The sequence below is a fragment of the Salvelinus namaycush genome, chromosome 29, assembly GCF_016432855.1.
Source record: "Salvelinus namaycush isolate Seneca chromosome 29, SaNama_1.0, whole genome shotgun sequence".
Classification (NCBI taxonomy): Eukaryota; Metazoa; Chordata; class Actinopteri; order Salmoniformes; family Salmonidae; genus Salvelinus; species Salvelinus namaycush.
In genome coordinates, this window is record NC_052335.1 from 32,288,006 (window position 1) to 32,309,596 (window position 21,591).

The 21,591-nt window shown below is 42.9% G+C and overlaps 1 protein-coding gene across 1 annotated transcript; it reads left to right on the forward strand.

Annotated features, from left to right (window-relative positions):
* Positions 1-11,338: 11,338 nt before the first annotated feature.
* On the forward strand, positions 11,339-21,248 carry LOC120024523 (protein LBH-like). The gene is made up of 4 exons (XM_038968793.1): positions 11,339-11,615; positions 18,384-18,488; positions 20,030-20,198; positions 20,518-21,248. Exons 2-4 carry the CDS (start codon positions 18,402-18,404, stop codon positions 20,571-20,573), a joined length of 312 nt encoding a protein of 103 aa, XP_038824721.1. The 5' UTR covers positions 11,339-11,615; positions 18,384-18,401; the 3' UTR covers positions 20,574-21,248.
* The last annotated feature ends 343 nt before the right edge of the window (positions 21,249-21,591 follow it).

The following is a 21,591-nucleotide window of genomic DNA, read 5'->3' on the forward strand; positions in this document are numbered from 1 at the left end:
TGTGTTAATAAACCTTCAAACGAGCTTCAATGCCATACAACCCTCCTTCCGTGGCCTCTAACTGCTCTTAAACGCTAGTAAAACTAAATGCATGCTCTTCAACCGATCGCTGCCTGCACCCGCCTGCCCGACTAGCATCACTACTCTGGACGGTTCTGACTTAGAATATGTGGACAACTACAAATACCTAGGTGTCTGGCTAGACTGTAAACTCTCCTTCCAGACTCATATTAAGCATCTCCAATCCAAAAATAAATCTAGAATCGGCTTCCTATTTCGCAACAAAGCCTTCTTCACTCACGCTGCCAAACATACCCTCGTAACTGACTATCCTACCGATCCTCGACTTCGACGATGTCATTTACAAAATACTCTCCAACACTCTACTCAGCAAACTGGATGCAGTCTATCACAGTGCCATCCATTTTGTCACCAAAGCCCCATATACCACCCATCACCGCGACCTGTATGCTCTCGTCGGCTGGCCCTCGCTACTTATTCGTCGCCAGACCCACTGGCTCCAGGTCATCTATAAGTCTTTGCTAGTTAATGGGCTGCCTTATCTCAGCTCACTGGTCACCATAACAACACCCACCCGTAGCACGCGCTCCAGCAGGTATATCTCACTGGTCATCCCCAAAGCCAACACCTCCCTTGGCCGCCTTTCCTTCCAGTTCTCTGCTGCCAATGACTGGGATGAATTGCAAAAATTGCTGAAGTTGGAGACTTATATATCCCTCACTAACTTTAAGCATCAGCTGAGCAGCTTACGGATCGCTGCAGCTGTACATAGCCCATCTGTAAATAGCCCATCCAACCACCTACCTCATCCCCATATTGTTTTTATTTACTTTTTTGCTCTTTTGCACACCAGTATTTCTACTTGCACATCATCATCTGCACATCTATCACTCCAGTGTTCATTTGCTAAATTGTAATTACTTCACGACTATGGCCTATTTATTGCCTTACCTCCTTACTCCATTTGTACACACTGTATATAGATTTTTCTATTGTGTTATTGACTGTACTTTTGTTAATCCCATGTGTAACTCTGTGTTGTTTTTTGTTGCACTGCTTTGCTTTATCTTTGCCAGGTTGAAGTTGTAAATGAGAACTTGTTCTCAACTAGCCTACCTGGTTAAATAAAGGTGAAATAAAAAATAAAAAATAATTATTATTATTTTATATGTTTATTTAACCTGTATTTAACTAGGCAAGTCAATTAAAAACAACATTTTATTTACAATGACAGCCTACACCGACCAAACCCGACCGATGCTAGGCCAATTGTGCGCCGCCCCATGGGACTCCCAATCACGGCCAGTTGTGCTACAGCCTGGATTCGAACCAGGGTGTCTGTGGTGATGCCTCAAGCACTGCAATGCAATGTCTTAGACTGTGGCGCCACTCAGGAAGTTTGGCACCACCAAGTCTCTTCCGACAGCTGGCAGCCCGGCCAAACTGAGCAATCGGGGGAGAAGGGCCTTGGTCAGGGAGATGACCAAGAACCCAATGATCAGCTCCAGAGTTCCTCTGTGGAGATGGGAGAACCTTCCAGAAGGACACAACCATCTCTGCAACACTCCACCAATCAGGCATTTATGGTAGAGTGGCCAGAAAGAAGCCACTTCTCAGTAAAAGGCACATGACAGCCCTCTTGGAGTTTGCCAAAAGGCACCTAAAGACTCTCAGACCATGAGGAAGAAGATTCTCTGGTCAGATGAAACCGAGATTGAACAATGTTTTCTGAATGCCAAGCGTCACGTCTGGAGGAAACCTGGCACCATCCCTACGGTGAAGCATGGTGGTGGCAGCACCAGCTAAAAGTACATCTTTGCCTCAGGATCGAGACAAAGATGAATGGAGCAAAGTAAAGAGAGAACCTTGATGAAAACCTGCTCCAGAGTGCTCAGGACCTCAGACTGAGGCGAAGGTTCACCTTCCAACAGGACCCTAAGCACACAGCGAAGACAATGCAGGAGAGGCTTCGGGACAAGTCTGAGTGGTCCAGCCAGAGCCCGGACTTGAATCGGATCGAACATCTCTGGAGAGACTTGAAAATAGCTGTGCAGCGACACTCCCCATCCAACCTGACAGAGCTTGAGAGGATCTGCAGAGAAGAATGGGAGAAACTCCCCAAATACAGGTGTGCCAAGCTTGTAGCATCATACCTAAGAAGACTCGAGGCTGTAATCACTGCCAAAGTTGCTTCAACAAAGTACTGAGTAAAGGGTCTGAAAACTTATGTAAATGTGCTATTTCCTTTTTTTCCCTAAAAACTTGTTTTTCTTTGTTCTTATGGGGTATTCTGTGTAGATTGATGAGGGGCAAAAAACGATTTACTACATTTTTGAATAAGGCTGTAATGTGACAAAATGTGGAAAAAGTTAAGTGGTCTGAATACTTTTTGAATGCACTGTATATCAAATAACCTGACAATGATCCAAATTATATGGGTAGACACATATTGTAAGTGTGTTACGCAGCAAAACACATCTATCCCTTTTATAGGATGCAAACCAGTAATATGAATCACTGTTGACTGATCCTGTTCTGATCTAATGAGATGGATGTAGGATTTTCTACAGCCAACAATCGAGGCCTTTCCCAGTAATGAAGGACGAAGCTAGGCCCCTCTTGGTTCTCATTGGCGAAGAATGAACTCAAGTGCCCAACATGTTATACCCCAGAGGTTGTAAATAAACCCTTTTGCAAGGTGATGTAACTTATTATCATTCTTATAGGGCTGTGAAACCCATAGCCTAATGGCTTCAGACTGAGAATTTCTCACTGGAAAATGCTGCTGACGTTGAACAGCTTAGGGTTAGGGTATTTCATTAATTTCAGACTCTCCTATACCACTATTTCCAACATCTTATACCCCAAAGGTTGTAAATGAACCCTTTTTAAGCAGATATAACTTGTATCATTATTATAGGGCTGTGAAACCCATAGTCAAATGGCTTCAGACTGAGTATTTCTCACCATTTATTTACGGAGAGCAATTTCTGTTTTATAAAAGGTATTGTTCATTTATTTACAGCAGTGTGTTGATTCATTCTTGCTTTCTTCAGTAGAAATACAGAATGTCTAAAAATGCTCAATATACCACACACTTAGTTTTTTTTGATTGCTTAAGCACGATTTTCAAAACAGGGCCCGTGTTTTCAAAACGCTACACACAATTAGCACAACCACACACCCAATTAGCAAAACACTACAGATCCTTTGCAAAATTAAACACTCTTGTAAAAACTATACACTTCTTTTTAAAAACCACACTTTGTTACCATATGAAACACACACGTTTCACATTACTATACTCTGTTTGCACGAGTTACACTCTGCTGTGATAAACCTAATACACTTTTAGCACTTCTACTTCCCTATGATTAGAGTAGGCTACTATCAACAAAGTACAAATATAATGTCAATTCACCAAACACTACACAAGACCAATGTTGCAGACTGAAGAAACTCATTTATTTCTCAACACGCCCAAAATGTTGACATGGAGATTCATAATACTGTAACCAAACGTCACTTTACGTATTGTAAGTTCAAAAAAAAAATTAACAAAATAACTAGACATTGTCTCTTCGCCTAGCTGGATCTGGCCAGAGAATTTCATCAACATCGCAGGCAATGTTGTCATTAGCAAGACACCTTGGAAAGAAACGTCTTGAATGACGAATCCATCCTTGCATTGCTGCTACCTCCATCTGGTCACAGGCCTACTCCATGGCTTGGATGAGGGGTACCTCAGCCTGGAGACGGAGATCATATACCTTCCACCGCCATGCCGAGAAAAACTCTTCTATAGGGTTGAGGAATGGAGAGTATGGTGGAAGATATAGGACGGTGAAATGTGGATGTTGCTGAAACCAGTTCTGAACCAGAGCAGAGCGGTGGAAAGACACATTGTCCCAGACAACAATGTATTGCATATGATCGATTTGATTTGCTGCTGTTATGTTGTGCAATTGGTCCAAGAATGTAAGTATGAGTGCTGTGTTGTAAGGGCCCATATGGGCATGGCGGTGGAGGACCCCATTCTGTGTAATGGCTGCACAGAGTGTTATATTACCCCCACGTTGCCCTGGGACATTGACTATAGCCCTGTGGCCAATGATGTTTCTTCCCCTCCTTCGTGTTCTCGTCAGGTTGAACCCAGCCTAATCTACGTAAATGAACTCATGCTGGATCTCCTCTCCATCCATTCGTAAAACTCTGAAAAACAATGTCAGGCAAAATTGTGTAGTTCAGTGTAGATCTAGTATACATATTACAGTACAGTAAAAGATTATGAGACAGTATGCAAGATCACACTGCTAAAGTGAATACATACCTCTGCATAATCATGCCGCAGTCGTTTCACCCTTTCGGAATTGCGCTCGAAAGGCACTCGATAAATTTGCTTCATTTGAATATGTTTGTTTTTTTTAGAATGCGTGCCAGTGTTGATGTTGAGACCTGATGGATATCGTTGAAAATGGCGTGGTTATTGACAATGTTAGCTTGGAGCTGCTTGAGTGTTATAGCATTGTTGGCCAAAACCATGTTTACTATCTCCCTCTCTTGCTGTTCTGTGAACATAGGAGGCCTTCCCCCTTGTCGTCCCTGACCCTCAATCCTATGTAGAAAAAAACCCAGTATACAATAGTACAGTAATTTCACAGGAAAAGGTAACAGAAGTGCTGATAGTGCATAGAATACAGTACTGTAAGCAGTTACTGAAACCGTGCAGATGTTTTTGATATGATATTTTTACAATACCTATTTTCCAGTCTAAATGTTCTCATCACACTTGCCACTGTATATCGGCTTAGATTTGGCTGTACTCGCAGTCCAGCCTCCCTCAGCGTCAGGCCGTGGTTGACAACATGGTCAACCAGTGTTGCGCGGATCTCATTTGTCAGATTCGGTCCTCTTTGAGGACCTTCTTGTCTTCCTCTTCCTCCTCCTCCTCCTCCTCCTCCTCGTTCTCCTCCTCGTTCTCCTCGTCCTCCTCATCCTCCTCCTCCTCCTCCTCCTCGTCTTACTCTTTCTCTGACTCTTTCCATTGTGCTTGAAGACCGATGAACTCACCTGCTGCTTTTTATAGTGCTTATACACCTGATTGGTGTGTCTACAATTAAGCAAACGAGTGTTTGCACACCTGATGACTGTGTTGAACCAATTGGTTGGACGGTGTGGTAATTTGACAGTCAGTGCTTTGGTATTGCAAGGACGTGACTTCATGATAGATTTTTGTGTGTAATGTATGTTAAGTGTGTTTAGTGTTTTGCAAATCACTGTGTGTAGAGTTTTGCAACAAGTGTGAGGTTGACAATGTGCTTATAGTTGTGCAAATATGGGCTGATGTTTTGCTTCTTGAGTGTAAGGTTTTGCTAATAGTGTACTACTTTTAATTTTAGTGTGTAAGCAATCCCAAAAAACTGTAATCAAGTAGAGACTTAACGACTATTTAACCATGTTCATCATTACTGAAACATGCAAACTACAAAGAATAAAACAGTTAAAGATAATGAATACATGACAACTAGATACAAATATTTAATTAAAAATAATTCATACAAAAGTCAAGAGTTGACTGTAACATGAGCACGAACAAAGTGTGTGTATATGTGTGTAAGTGTGTGTGTGTGTGTGTGTGTGTGTGTGTGTGTGTGTGTGTGTGTGTGTGTGTGTGTGTGTGTGTGTGTGTGTGTGTGTGTGTGTATTATGGTGTGTTTTACAATTTCCCACCATAAAAAATGTATCCACGTTCCCCAATCAAATACCTTCGTCAATACCACAAGAAAAGATATATAGTACCAGTCAAAAGTTTGGACACACCTACTCATTCAAATGTTTTTCTTATTTTTACTATTTTCTACATTGCAGAATAATAGTGGACATCAAAACTATGAAATAACACATATGTACTAAGAAAAAAAGTGTTAAACAAATAAAGTAGCCATCCTTTGCCTTGATGAGAGCTTTGCACACTCTTGGCATTCTCTCAACCAGTGTCACCTGGAATGCTTTTCCAACAATCTTGAAGTAGTTCCCACATATGCTGAGCACTTGTTGGTTGCTTTTCCTTCACTCTGTGGACCAACTGACCCCAAACCATCTCAATTGGTTTGAGGTCGGGTGATTGTGGAGACCAGGTCATCTGATGCAGCACTCCATCACTCTCCTTCTTCGTTAAATAGCCCTTACACAGCCTGGAGGTGTGTTAGGTCATTGTCCAGTTGAAAGAGTTGAAAGACAAATGATAGTCCTATTAAGCGCAAACCAGATGGGATGGCGTATTGCTGCAGAATGCCGTGGTAGACATGCTGGTTAAGTGTGCCTTGAATTCTAAATAAATCACAGGCTCCCTCCCGGGTGGCGCAGTGGTCTAGGGCACTGCATCGCAGCGCTAGCTGTGCCACCAGAGACTCTGGGTTCGCGCCCAGGCTCTGTCGCAGCCGGCCGCGACCGGGAGGTCTGTGGGGCGACGCACAATTGGCCTAGCGTCGTCCGGGTTAGGGAGGGTTTGGCCGGTAGGGATATCCTTGTCTCATCGCGCACCAGCGACTCCTGTGGCAGGCCGGGTGCAGTGCACGCTAACCAAGGTCACTAGGTGTATGGTGTTTCCTCTGACACATTGGTGCGGCTGGCTTCCGGGTTGGATGCGCGCTGTGTTAAAAAGCAGTGCGGCTTGGTTGGGTTGTGTTTCGGAGGATGCATGGCTTTCGACCTTCGTCTCTCCCGAGCCTGTACGGGAGTTGTAGCGATGAGACAAGATAGTAACTACTAACAATTGGATACCACGAAATTGGGGAGAAAAGGGGGTAAAAAAAAAAATTCGCAGACAGTGTCACCAACAATGCACCCCCCACACCCCATGCACCCCCCACACCATCACACCTCCTCCTCCATGCTTCATGGTGGGAACCACACATGCGAGATCATCCGTTCACCTACTCTGCGTCTCACAAAGACACGGCGGTTGAACCAAAATCTCACATTTGGAATCATCATTTTCATTTCACCGGTCTAATATCCATTGCTTGTGTTTCTTGGCCCAAGCAAGTCTCTTCAACTTATTGGTGTCCTTTAGTAGTGGTTTCTTTGCAGAAATTCGAGCATGAAAACGAATTTCAAACAGTCTGAAATTTTCTGGATTGACTGACCTTCATGTCTTAAAGTAATGATGGACTGTCGTTTCTCTTTGCTTATTTGAGCTGTTCTTGCCATAATATGGACTTAGTCTTTTACCAAATAGGGCTATCTTCTGTATAGCACACCTACCTTGTCACAACACAACTGACTGGCTCAAAAGCATTACATTCTCAAATGTACTTTTAACAAGGCAATTAATTTAAATGCATTCCAGGCGACTACTTCATGAAGCTGGTTGAGAGAATGCCAAGAGTGTGCAAAGCTGTCATCAAGGCAATAGGTGGTTACTTTGAAGAATCTCAAATATAAATGATATTTGATTTGTTTAACACTTTTTTGGTTACTACATGATTCCATATGGGTTATTTTATAGTTTTGATGTCTTCACTATTATTCTACAATGTAGAAAATTGTAAAAATAAAGAAAAACTATTGAATGAGTAGGTGTGTCCAAACGTGACTGTATACCAGAGATAAGGGACTGTTGATATTGAAACCACACAACTCAAACGCTGGTTCACCAGTATAAACGTTGTTCAAGCCCCCGAACTGCTGTCTGTTAACGATGAGCATCTGTTTACATCTGCCAACGTATTGGCAGTCCAGTATCCATAAGATCTGTCCCCAGAGCTTCCTATAGAGTTAATATCTTTCCGTAGCGTGTTGCCTGGCAATTGAGGAGAATGATAGGCTCAATTAATGATGTTACAGAACTGCTGTATTTTAAGCACAACTCCTTTCTGCCCAGTTTCCCTGGCGTTGCTACGGTAATCAAGCTCTTTTTACCATCCCTGTAACTATCGCTTCTGAGGATAAATTGTTTTCTCAACAAAACTAATATGATATGCGCTTCAGAACACCTGAGTAAGCTCCACTCATTGCATTTGCGCCGTCGTTCCGTGACCACTGCATTTGTTCACTGATATCCCCTCATACATTCAACCAGTTCCTTGTTTCCTTTTCACTTCTTCAGTCACATTCCTAAAACCCAAGAAACAAACAATTAGCTTCCTAGTACATATGGAAATTAAAAAGGTTAATTAATTACTTTTTGGAGGGTTACTGTCAAAATTATTTATTAAACAAAAAAGGCGCATGGGCCACCAGAGCTTGTGCCACCATAACTCATATTTCAGATAAGCCTAGTTCGGGTGGCTACTACTGGCTATATGTCTAAAGATAAGCGGCTATAACATTGCATTGCCTTCAATGTTATGGGATGAAGATGTATTCTGGTGAAGTTATTACCATATTTGTGAGGAATAACAGGGCTACCAGTCTGGCAACGAGCCCAGTGCAGGCAGAACATGCTTTTACATCCGGTTCTGCTAGTGCTACAAGTAGGTCTTATGATTCTGTTTGCTCTGGACTCCAGAGAAGTGACATGATATATCCCTAGTTGATATTGGCTGCTAACATGAATGACTTTCAGCTCCAAATGCAGGTGTAAAACGCAGATTATTTCTGTCGCCTATTTTGCGTTTCGAAAATGCATCACCGTTTATGGCTGTAATGACAGGCTATATTTGCTCAGCGATTGTGCGCGCATGTAGGCAAGTGCACACGTGCATGTGCGTGCGCAAGGATCCGAGGTTTGTAGGCTACCCCTGAAAAACACTGTCAGGAAGTACCAGTGACTCGCTCAATACGGAAGTGGTCAGATGACGCAAATGCTACACTACAAGACTGTTTTGCTGGCGCAGACTGGAATATGTTCCAGGATTCATCCAATGGCATTGAGGAATACATCACCTCAGTCATAGGCTTCATCAAGTGTATCGATGACGTCGTCCCCACAGTGACTGTACTATCCCAACCAGAAGCCATGGATTACAGGCAACATCCGCATTGTGCTAAAGGCTAGAGCTGCCGCTTGCCGCTTTCAAGGAGCGGGAGACTAATCCGGAAGTTTATAAGAAATCCCGCTATGCCCTCAGATGAACCATCAAACAAGCAAAGCGTCAATACAGGATTAAGATTGAATCCTACTACACCGGCTCTGATGCTCGTCAGATGTTTAACTTTAGTCCGTCCCCTCGCCCCGACGCGAACCAGGGACCCTCTGCACACATCAACAACAGTCACCCACGAAGCATCGTTACCCATCGCTCCACAAAAGCCGCGGCACTTGCAGAGCAAGGGGTCTCAGAGCAAGTGACGTCACCGATTGAAATGCTATTAGCGCGCACCACCGCTAACTAGATAGCCATTTCACATCTGTTACAGTGGCAGGGCTTGAAAACTATTACGGACTACAAAGAGAAACCCAAACGCGAGCTGCCCAGTGACGCAAGCCTACCAGACGAGCTAAATGCCTTTTTTGCTTGCTTCGAGGCAAGCAACACTGAAGCATGCACGAGAGCACCAGCTGTTCTTGATGGCTGTGTGATAGCGCTCTCGGTAGCCGATGTGAACAAAACCTTTATTAAACAGGTCAACATTTACAAAGCCGCTGGGCCAGATGGATTACCAGGACGTGTACTCAAAGCATGCGCAGACCAACTGTCAAGTGTCTTCACTGACATTTTTCTTTCCCTGACTGAGTCTGTAATACCCATATGTTACAAGCAGACCACCATAGTCCCTGTGCCCAAGGAAGCGAAGGTAACCTGCCTAAATGATTACCACCCCGTGGCACTCACGTCGGTAGCCATGAAGTGCTTTGAAAGGCTGGTCATGGCTCACATCAACAGCATCCTTCCGGACACCCTAGACCCACTCCAATTCGCATACCGCCCCAACAGATCCACAGATGACGCAATCTCAATCGCACTCCACACTGCCCTTTCTCACCAGGACAAAAGGAACACGTATGTGAGAATGCTGTTCATCGACTACAGCTCAGCGTTCAACACCATAGTGCCCAGCACTAAGCTAAGGACTCTGGGACTAAACACCTCCCTCTGCAACTGGATCCTGGACTTCCTGATGGGCCGCCCCCAGGTGGTAAGAGTAGGCAACAATACGTCTGCCACGCTGATCCTTAACACTGGGGCCCCTCGGAAGTGTGTACTTAGTCCCCTCCTATATAGTCCCCTCCTATCCCTGTTCCCCCACGACTGCGTGGCCAAGCTCCAACACCATAATTAAGTTTTCTGACAACACAACAGTGGTAGGCCTGATCACTGACAACGATGCTTATAGGGAGGAGGTCAGAGAACTGGCAGTTTGGTGCCAGGACAACAACCTCTCCCTCAATGTGAGCAAGACAAAGGAGCTGATCGTGGACTACAGGAAAATAAGTCCGAACAGGCCCCCATCAACATTGACGGGGCTGTAGTGGAGCGGGTCGAGAGTTTCAAGCTCCTTGGTATCCACATCACCAACAAACTATCATGCTCCAAACATACCAAGACAGTCAGGAAGAGGGCACAACAAAACCTTTTCCCCCTCAGGAGACTGAAAAGATTTGGCATTGGCCCCCAGATCTTCAAAAGGTTCTACAGCTGCACCATCAAGAGCATCCTGACCGGTTGCATCACCGCCTGGTATGGCAACTGCTCGGCATCTGACCGTAAGGCCCTACAGAGGATAGTGCGAACAGCCCAGTACATCACTGGGGCCAAGCTTCCTGCCATCCAGGACCTCTACCCTAGGCGGTGTCAGAGGAAGGCCCAAAAAATTGTCAGAGACTCCAGTCACCCAAGTTATAGACTGTTTTACAGCAAGCAGTACCAGAGTATTGCCTCCTTATTGTTATTCTTATTGTGTTACTTTTTATTATTACTTTTTATTTTAGCCTACTTGGTAAATATTTTCTTCTTCTTGAACTGCACTGTTGGTTAAATTAAGGGCTTGTAAGTAACCATTTCACGGGTAAAGTCTACACTTGTTGTATTCGGCGCATATGGCAAATAGAGTTTGATTTGATACATGATAGTGGCAACAAATGGAGTTGGGTTGGATATAGTCCTGGTAAGATACAGTATTATTTACAATCTATTTTGACTGGAATTGTGTTGGTCAATGTTAATACGTGCAGCCTTTATTACAGTTCAAAATAGTTTCGGGAAAATACGTTACTCATCAGACTGTGCCGCTTTCCCCTCTTCTTGTAATAATTGCTCAACAAGTCTGTGTTTTTTGTTTTTTTGGGGGGGGTGTGCCCTTTTTTTAGTTTGAGCACATACCCCCCAACAGGTCTGTGCACGGCCCTTCTCATGACAGAGAGACACGCGCCGAGAGTGAGAAATACAAACCGTGTGCGCGCACACTCACACCGCTCATGGAGACGCTCCAGTCCTCCAGTGACCTGAAGCTGTTACCTTCGCAGGAAAGTGGAATCGGAACTTCGCGGTAAGCAAAGAGGCGAGCCGCAAGCTCACAGAGAAACACAATCAAGCTAACGTTATTGTTGTACCAACTCGGAGACAGGCGACCACAGCTCCACTCTTTATATCTGAGTAACCTACATCATCCGCGGATAAATCAAGACCATAGAATAACATTCGATAAAGGTAAGTGATGCTCGGTTTCTTCTTAGAGCTATCTTCAACCATACGTATTTTCAATAAAAATACTCATAAGCAGAATCACAAGTTTGTAGTGCGTGCCCTTTTAAGCTCTCCACTGCTTGGCTTGTGTCCAACTGTCCATTCCATAGCATTATCACGAGAGCTTCCCTATACACCAAAGCCATGTACGGAAGCTAAAATAGTTTTTTTTAAAGAGATTAAAAAATGCACGTAGAACACAGATGACAATAATCTAAGTATCATTAATTGATAGTATATTGTAGGCTGTAGTTGATCGGTCTGTGATTTATAAATATAAAGACATTGTGTAACTTTTGAAGCCATGTGCAGATTATCATAAATTACTAAAAACATATAACACATCTATGACACATGATAATGTACTGACATTTTGTTTAGAACATGGCTATTTTCACAACCGAGCTGGCAATGGAACCGACTCTTATGATCCTTTGGGCAATGGTTATGCGTGATTATGTAATATACCGTGCCATGCCTTAAAACGTTCTGTCGGTAGAGACGCATATTGAACAAGAGGGTTTACAAGCTTGAGTGTAATTTCTAGTTTGACATTAGTTTCACATCTGACTGTGAAATGAAAAGACTTCACTCATTTGCATGGATTTGAATTGCGCCAGCTTGCACGCACCCTTCAGGCCAGATCTCAAGCTACACACAAGTATTGATGCATCTGTCTATCATATGGAAAGGATTTTTGTAAAAGATGTATTCATATGAAACTAATTTCAGAAGTGCAAACTTTGCACCTCTGGTTTTCTGAATACAATAGTTAAAGCCACCTTTAACCTTTATTTAAAATGTTCTACTTCCTCAAACTTTTTTTAATCCCCATAAGCAATAATAACATGTGCAGAATATGCATAATATATGCATTTGATAAATCAGTTTAGTGTCAGTTTTGAATCTCTGATGTTGTGAGGCCCTAAGACCTGTTCAGCATTGGTTAATGATAACTCTAATTTGCAATGCGGTGGACTATGCTACGCGTGTCATTTCCATAGATTTGAATAGATATGGTTTTCCATATTGCCGGGAGCAGGTGGAACTAGCATCACTAGCCTCATTCAATTATTCTGGAGAAAGTTAAACATTTAAATTTTATCCTTAATCCACCTTACTTGCCTTTGTATTGTTGGTGGAAAGGAGAAATTAACTGCGTCAAAGGCTCCCTCAATCTGGAGACGTTTAACCTGTCGCTCTCTGGCGACAAGGGTTGGAAAATCAATCAAGGATACTCAGAAAAATCATGTTCCTAGTGTGTGTGTGGCTGAGCCAAGCACACACACACACACACACACACACACACACACACACACACACACACACACACACACACACACACACACACACACACACACACACACACATACACACACACACACACACACACACACACACACACACACACAAACACACACAAAGCGGAAAAATACATGCGCACCTACATGCACACACAAACACAGACACGCGCACATAAACACACGCAAGCTAACTTGAACAGGAAACAAGCAAATTAGTCTTTATAATATAATAACATTTGAGTTTATTCATGTTATCTATCTGCAAATAGTTTGATAAACGCAACCGTACAGGCTTTCTAACAGAGAGTTTTAGACGGGGTCTTTTGTTTCAATAGAAAATGGCACCAAACACGTATGTGGCCCTTTGATCCCCCACTCCAGTTCTTTTTGTCTGTCCCACTCACACCTCACGGATGAGAAGGGTACGCGCTAACAAGGGCTCTGATGTAGGCAGGGTGTGCTGCATTTGTAATTGGATTATACTCTAATCACAATAATAAGTGTGCAATATAAGCGCCATTGCCAGCCCACATTAGTTGGAGAAAAATTCATTGTCTTCTATCATGGTTCCACATTTTGTTACATTACAGCCTTGTTCTAAAATGTATTACATTGTTTTCCCCCCTCAATCTACATACAATGCCCCATAATGAAGAAGCAAAAATATATTTTTTGCAAATGTGTTAAAAATAAAAACGGAAATATCACATTTACTATTCAGACCCTTTACTCAGTACTTGGTTGAAGCAACTTTGGCAGCGATTATAGCGTCAAGTCTTCTTGGGTATGACGCTACAAGCTTGGCACACCTGTATTTGGGGAGTTTCTCCCATTATTTTCTGCAGATCCTCTCAAGCTCTGTCAGTTTGGATGGGGAGAGTCGCTGCACAGCTATTTTCAGGTCTTTCCAGAGATGTTCGATTGGGTTCAAGTCCGGCCTCTGGCTGGGCCACTCAAGGACATTCAGAGACCTGTCCCAAAGCCACTACTGCATTTTCTTGGCTGTGTGCCTAGGATCGTCCTTCTCCCTCGAATACTCAGTTTGGCCGGGCGGCCAGCTCTAAAAACAATCTTGGTGGTTCCAAAACTTCTTCCATTTAAGAATGATGGAGGCTACTGTGTTCTTGGGGACCTTGAATGCTGCATTTTTTTTGTACCCTTCCCCAGATCTGTGCTTCGACACAATCCTGTCTCAGAGCTCTACGGACAATTCCTTTGACCTCATGGCTTGGTTTTTGCTCTGACATGCAATGTCAACTGTGGGACCTTATATAGACAGGTGTGTGCCTTTCCAAATAATGTCCAATCAATTGAATTTGCCACAGGTGGACTCCAATCATGTTGTAGAAACAACTCAAGGATGATCAATGGAAACTTCGAGTCTTTGGAAATTTCGCGTCTCATAGCAAAGTGTCTGAATACTTATGTAAATAAGGTATTTCTGTTTTTTTTAAAATATATACACTTGTAAAAATGTCTAAAAACCTGTTTCGCTTTGTCATTATGGGGTATTGTGTGTAGATTGATGAGGAAAACATGTCATTTAATCCATTTTAAAATAAGGCTGTAACGTAACAAAATGTTGAAAAAGTCAAAGGGTCTGAATACTTTCCAAATGCACTGTATATCCATAAACAAACCAATTAGGGGCCAGGGTGAGAATGGCTATGGGTCAATTAGAAGCCAGGATTAGTATGGCCATGGGCCAATTAGAGGCCTGGATTAGAATGGCTATGAGCCAATTAGAGGCCAGGATGAGAATGTCTATAGGCCAATTAGAAGCCAGGATTAGTATGACCGTGATAGCATGAAGGGGCAGGTTGGGCCATGTGGTGAACATTCTTTCTAGAAGTGTATTCGGCTTTTTAGTCACCACAGTCAGAACATTTGTTTAACGGCCCTTTCGAATAAGAGCTTCGTTGACATGTGGTTGATATTTAGTCATCCCTATTGACATAGTGTTGATTCTTGGCAGAGATCTATGTGCTGACTGAATTGGAATGTCAAGCCAGCTTCTTACTGTAACCTTTATGAGACTATGTTATGTGTGATGAGTTATGCATCTTAATTCTGGGCCTGGTTGATCCTAGGATAGGAGAGCATTAGCTGGGTGCTTGGGACTGTGTAACAGGTACTGTACATGAAACTGTGGTGACTTTGATTATGTGGATCTCAGAATCTGTCACTGTTGTGGGCTCGGTTCCTGTCTCAAACACTTATGTCACAGCTGGCTCTCTTGGGCTATAGTACTGCACACGCACACGCACACACACACACACACACACCCAATTGCCCACTCACCATTCATACCCTCTTGAGTATGGCACTCATTTCCATAAAATATGTCCTGTTTTTGGCCCTTTCCCCCCACATAGATGCCTTCCAGCCTCCTATAGACCCTCCAATCCAACCTAGTTTGGCCACAACTGACTCCCTAAGGTTATTCTTTGTTATTAGGACTGGGCAAACACAATAGACACATCCTTACGTTATCAACACCCACTGGCACTTTGAAGTATGGCACTTTTTCATAAAAGACATCTTTATTATCGACCGCCCACCATGTCTCCGTGGCAACAGCTGGGGGGGAGAGGGGGGGGGGTGTGCAGTAGATTAGTCACCCCACCAAACACACACGTGCACGCACGTTTACACACAGACACACACACACACACACACTAGCATTAGGACTGATGTTGGCTCAAGGAGAAAATGGCTGATTCTTTTCTGATGGTTACCAGACGTCCAAACGATCAGATACGATAACCCAGAGCATTAGGAAGCATGGAAAAGAGTGGCTCTGTGTAGTTTGATGGCTGTGAGGATCCCGTGGTGCAATGAGTTTGAACATGACACTGGTAACAGTGTTAATAAATAGTGCATTCCGTTGCTGCGTGAACTACAGTACACGTTCCACGTTGATGTGTTTACTGAAAGCTGCTTTGGACGAAAGCATCTGATTATTAATGGGACTGTGGATCCGCTTTTTTTTTTACCATCGTTCAGGTCAAGTGTGGAGAACACTTTTGTTCCAGCTCAGCTTTAACACACGTGATTCAACTAATCATGTTGTAAAATGGAAGACAACACTTAGCTGACTATTTTATTTCAGGTGGGTTAGTGATGGGCTTGTGTGATGTTTATTCCTGCCCGTCTTCCGGGTTTTCTCTTCTCCCTGGCACCTAATTGATCGGTTACTGTCATCGCTTCGCCAATCACTCACTTTCCAATCTCGAAATTGTTAGTAATTGACTAAAAGAATAAGACTGTACTTGTTACCATGTTCACATGTATTTTAGTGAAAGTTTAAAAAAAATACTATATAAAAATGTATAAATAAACATAAAAATAAACCTTTCCCAGGGATGAGGTTAGGATGGTGTTGTTCTATAAATAGTCAGTTGTATTGTTTGTCATTGATTGTACCGATTGAATGACTCAATGAAAACAATTGTTCACAAAATAAAAAAATAAAAAAACATTTTCCAACCAAAGTAAAAATGTGGAAGTGAATATGGAGAGACTTGTTAGAGGTACTATTTTATGAAAGGTCTAAACAAAAAATATTTTTTCCCCCCCAGCTGTTCTCAGTGCCGCTTAAATATCTTTATCTTGGATAAAATGCATCGTTTTTTAAAGAAACACACACACACACAAACGCACACACTATGCTAGTGACTTTCCGTTCCTGACTGAAACTAGAAGTCAAAAGGGAATCAGGTTACAACTGTTCCCTTATTGTCACTGAAGCAGAACAACTTCATTTTAATGTTGAACATGTTAAACCTGAATTATTTACATTCCCAGCAGCAGTTTCATCCTTGTTCCTGGTGCCAGATTGAGCAGGGTGAAGTTCCCCCTAGACACTGATCCTGGGTCAGTTTTGCATTTCTCCCACTAATGGTTAAGGTTAGGATTGGGGGAGAGGAAGCTGATCCTAGATCTGTACTTAGGGGAAACTGCACCCCGGAGCATGTCAGACATTATGCTCCAACTCACGCCCTCATCTTCTCTATAAAAAGAATGCTCGTTTGAATGAACATTTTTCTTGCCATGAGTAGAGCAGTGAAGACTGTAGCACAGACTCAGTGGAAAAAGATTAAGTAAAGTATACATCATTTAGACACACAAGGTTCATTTTAGGACACAGCAAAAATAAAAAATGGTGTGGTTGGGCTTTGAACTGGCTGCCCCCCCATAGCTCCACCTGCTGTAATGGGGGATATTTCCAAAACGTTAGGTAAACGTTAGATAAACGTTAGGTAACATTCTCATGAAATGTATTTAACCTTTATTTAACCTTTATTTAACTATTCAAGTCAGTTAAGAACACATTCTTATTTACAATGACGGCTTACCAAAAGCACAATCTAATGATACTGTGATATCATGCAGCAGACATTACCTGAACTAAAGTTATTTTCCATACCCTTTTGTAAACATTCTTGCAACACATTGCCAATTTGCTGAGAGTATTTTGTCGGTGCATGAGCAGAATCAGGCCTTGTAGCATTCATTGGCAAATGAGAAATGAAAATACGCAAGTGTACATTGGCTGTGTTTACACAGGCAGCCCAATTCTGATCTTTTGCCGCTAATTGGCCTTTTGACCAATCAGATCAGATATTTTTCCAACAAGTTAGTCAAAAGATCAGAACTGGGTTGCCTGTGTAAACGCAGCCTTAATGACTGTCACAGAAAGGCCCAATTCCAAACCAATCATTCATTACTTGCCCCGGGTTTGTGCTGTCTTGCCAACTCCTATGATGAGACTCACAGCTAAAAACGGAACTGGATAGGAATCAGGAGTATGGTACTAGATAGACTTTCCTAATTACAGTTATTCTTTGGCAGATCAAAAAGGGTCTTAGGTGGTGGGCGTGGCAATGAGCATGCCACCCCCCCCCCCCCATGAGCATGATTGGCTGTCTGCACCGCTACATTTAGAGAAAAATGTCGAAGCGCCATCTTGGCACTGTATTTTTTAGCATTTTTTCTCCCCATGGAGCTGAGATTTTTTTTCTTTAGCTTCAATGCTAATTTCTTGTAATTCTACACATTTTGCCATGAAGCTGAAATAAAATGTTACAGTTTCAAAGCTAATTTCATGCATTTTGCCATGGCTAATACTGTGTTCTTTTGCTCAAACTGTCTAGCTTTTATTTAGGTGATTGTTAGTTCTCAAAGATCATATATAGGACCATTATCTTTTCTACATTATTTGTATCTAGTTAGTGGTTTAAGTTTACACTGAAAGTGTTTTTCCATCTCTAAAATAAATGTATGCTACCCGAGAAAATGCTTAGAACACCAGTTAAGCCTTCAGGACTTAAGGATGATGTTTGGTTTGTAACGGGGCCATACTTTATGGCTTTGTTACTGTATTGAGAACATGTCCACCTTTCTTTTTGTTTTGGCTTGGGTGAAGGCGAGGCTTACTGACGGGATGACAGAAGTGATGAACACCTGTGATTCGACGGTGGGAGACTTCACCGTCGGAGGTGCCCCAGCAGACGAGGGTATATCCTTTCAGGTGGGACTAATTCAAACAGACACAAAAAACGAAAACAAACAACACACACTACAGCACAACATAAGAATCGTGTACATGCACAAACAAATGATGAGCAACACGTGCGCACACACACACACACACACACACACACACACACACACACACACACACACACACACACACACACACACACACACACACACACACACACACACACACACACACACACACACACACACACACACACACACACACACACACACATTCTCCATGTCACTCTCTCAGATCTCTCTCTTCTCCTCTCTCCTTCCCTGTAGACCCATGACAGGTGCAAATGTCCCTCCATTGCTCTAAACTGACAGCAAGGCTATTTCTGACTGCACCACCATCACAGCCTCCCCTTTCATCCCCCTCTCATCCTCTGGAAAAAAAAGCCCATCTGATTTCTGCTAACTTTTTACAGTGAAGACCCAGTGACTTCAAAGACCCAGTAACTTGTACGACCCAGTGACTTGTACGACCCAGTGACTTGTACGACCCAGTGACTTGTACGACCCAGTGACTTGTACGACCCAGTGACTTGTACGACCCAGTGACTTGTACGACCCAGTGACTTCAAAGACCCAGTGACTTCAAAGGTACCTCCAAAGAACTGGCTTCTCTCTTGTGACTCCAAAGTAAAGTAAACGTGTGTCATTACTTTTAGAAGACCATATGCATGTAGGGTCTTTATGGACTTGGCTCAATAGAGGCCTTGTCTAAAGCCAGTGAAATCTCTCAAGTAAGAGCTAATCCAGTGGCAAACTGTTACTTTCTCAGCCAACCAGCTTGCCCCCATGCAGATGCAAGTGTCCCTCGCTGACCCCCCTCTTCCTCCTTCAGTGCAGTGGTGTTATGGAAGTAATCACAGTGGGGTTATGGAAGTAATCACAGTGGGGTTATGGAAGTAATCACAGTGGTGTTATGGAAGTAATCACAGTGGTCCTATGGAAGTAATCGCGCTCTGCACAAATTGTGTCATACATCCTCTCGTCGGCTCGAGCTCTTCAGAGGCCCGAGATTTTGCGATAGAAGTGACACTTGCGGCTTGCAGCTAATGCAAAGTGCCTCGTTACCCCGGCATCCATTTCAAAGCTTTAAATACCGTTTTTGACTAGCGGGAAATGTCAATCAGGGAGGGAGGAAGTGGAAAACATATTTTTCTGTCTTCAAATGTCTGTTTCCCATTCAAGTCACTAGCCAAATCTCCTTACCTCTCTCACTGAGCATCATCTTGTGGCATGATTAGTCATGCTGTCTTTTTTCTGGAATGTGTTTTGAGCACTTGGAGACTACTTGGTAAATTACACATTTGTTGGATGCCACAAAACACTAAACTGAGCATATAATCTAGGGTTAACCTGATCCTACTCCATCAATGTCTCAGATGTTACCAACAGGATTGGCGTTACCAGCAATTCAGTGTTCAATTCAGTTCTGTTCAGTTCACCCCAACCCTTACCCTGTTTGCCAGATTTTCACCTCTTTCTTTGGTGACCCCGACGTGATTGTGTTTCCAGATCTTTCCGGACTCCCACGAGCGGTTCCCCAAGCTGTCGAAGCGGCTTCCGTCCATCGTGGTGGAGCCCTCCGAGAGTGGGGAGGTGGAGAGTGGCGAGCTCCGCTGGCCCCCTGATGACCTCAGTTCCCCTGACGACGACTCCGGAGAGGTTGAGGCCCAGGCAGTAGGTGAGAACCACTAAAATCCATTTACAGCCAAGAGATGTGAAAACCAGGAGGGCTCTCCAGGAGACAATAGAATAGAATCGGTTTATTTTTCTGAAGCAAACTTCAGACAAAAGAGAGGAACTGAGGAACTCTTACTTGCTATGCCTAATGAAGTTTAGAACATTTTAAAACTATTCAATAGTATTGAGGTATGTGATTTGGAATAGTGGAAAAGACTAGGAGCTTGTAGGTTGTAGTCAGGGGGGGGGGGGGGGGGGGGGCTGTAATCAAAATGTAGCTATCCAAATGGAATGTATTTAAATATATGTGTTGGTGGCAGGCGGGGATCATCCCGAAGACGAAGAGCAAGTTGACAGAATGATGGGAGGAGTTTAAAACTGACTGTCGCAGTGCTGGCACCATTCCAGCCATTCACAGTGAGTTTCTCTATGATGGACAGCAGCAAGGAGGAGGGAGGGTCTTCAGGCTAAGCCCTTAATTAATAGAACCGCCAACACGTTGGTAGACCTCCACACCACTTGGTGGGGCCGAGTCCTGCACGATTGTCTTAAATAGCTCTTACGTGCCAAACCTTAGTGGGTAGCTTGCTACTGTAAATCAATTGTTGCTTGTTTTACTTTATGTTTCACAATGCCATTTTTAAGAACACCCCTTTCAGAGTTTATCTGTGATCTTAAGATATTGGAATCAAAGACAGGAACACCTCTGTATATAAAATGTTAATGTATCTGGCTATCTTAGACCAAAGTCTAGAACACTGTACTCTTATGAAAACTGTATGTACACTGTAGATATACAGATTTACACAGTGAGTTTAGAAGAGGAGAATTCATCATTGTATAGCTGTCAGTTTCTGCTCAAATGCATGTTATTATCTATTAGTCCTTATTACAGTTTTGTTTTCCTTTCAAACAACAGGATTTGAAGCATCATTGTATTACAAAGCACATGTATTTGAAAAAACATAATTTTCACATAACTGTTTTATTATTTAAAATTTTGCCCAATTTCATAGCGTGTCTGGGATTGTTTTTGTTCATTAAACTTATAAACGCAACATGGAAAGTGTTGGTCCCATGTTTCATGAGCTGAAATAAAAGATCCCAGAAATTTTCCATACGCTCAAAAGGTTTATTTCTCTCAAATTTTGTGGACAAATTTGTTTACATCCCTGTAAGTGAGCATTTCTGCTTTGCCAAGATAATCCATCCACCTGACAGGTGTGGCATATCAAAAAGTTGATTAAACAGAATGATCATTACACAGGTGCACCTAGTGCTGGGGAAAATAAAAGGCCACTCTAAAATGTTCAGTTTTGTCACACAACACAATGCCACAGACGTCTTAATTTTTGAGGGAGTGTGCAATTGGCATGCTGACTGCAGGAATGTCC

Excerpts from the sequence above, each read along its gene's own strand:
- LOC120024523 (XM_038968793.1), top strand. The coding sequence starts at position 18,402 with ATGACAGAAGTGATGAACACCTGTGATTCGACGGTGGGAGACTTCACC. Across the intron at positions 18,489-20,029 it reads ACGAGGGTATATCCTTTCAG|ATCTTTCCGGACTCCCACGA; the intron begins GTGGGACTAATT and ends TTGTGTTTCCAG. Across the intron at positions 20,199-20,517 it reads GGTTGAGGCCCAGGCAGTAG|GCGGGGATCATCCCGAAGAC; the intron begins GTGAGAACCACT and ends TGTTGGTGGCAG.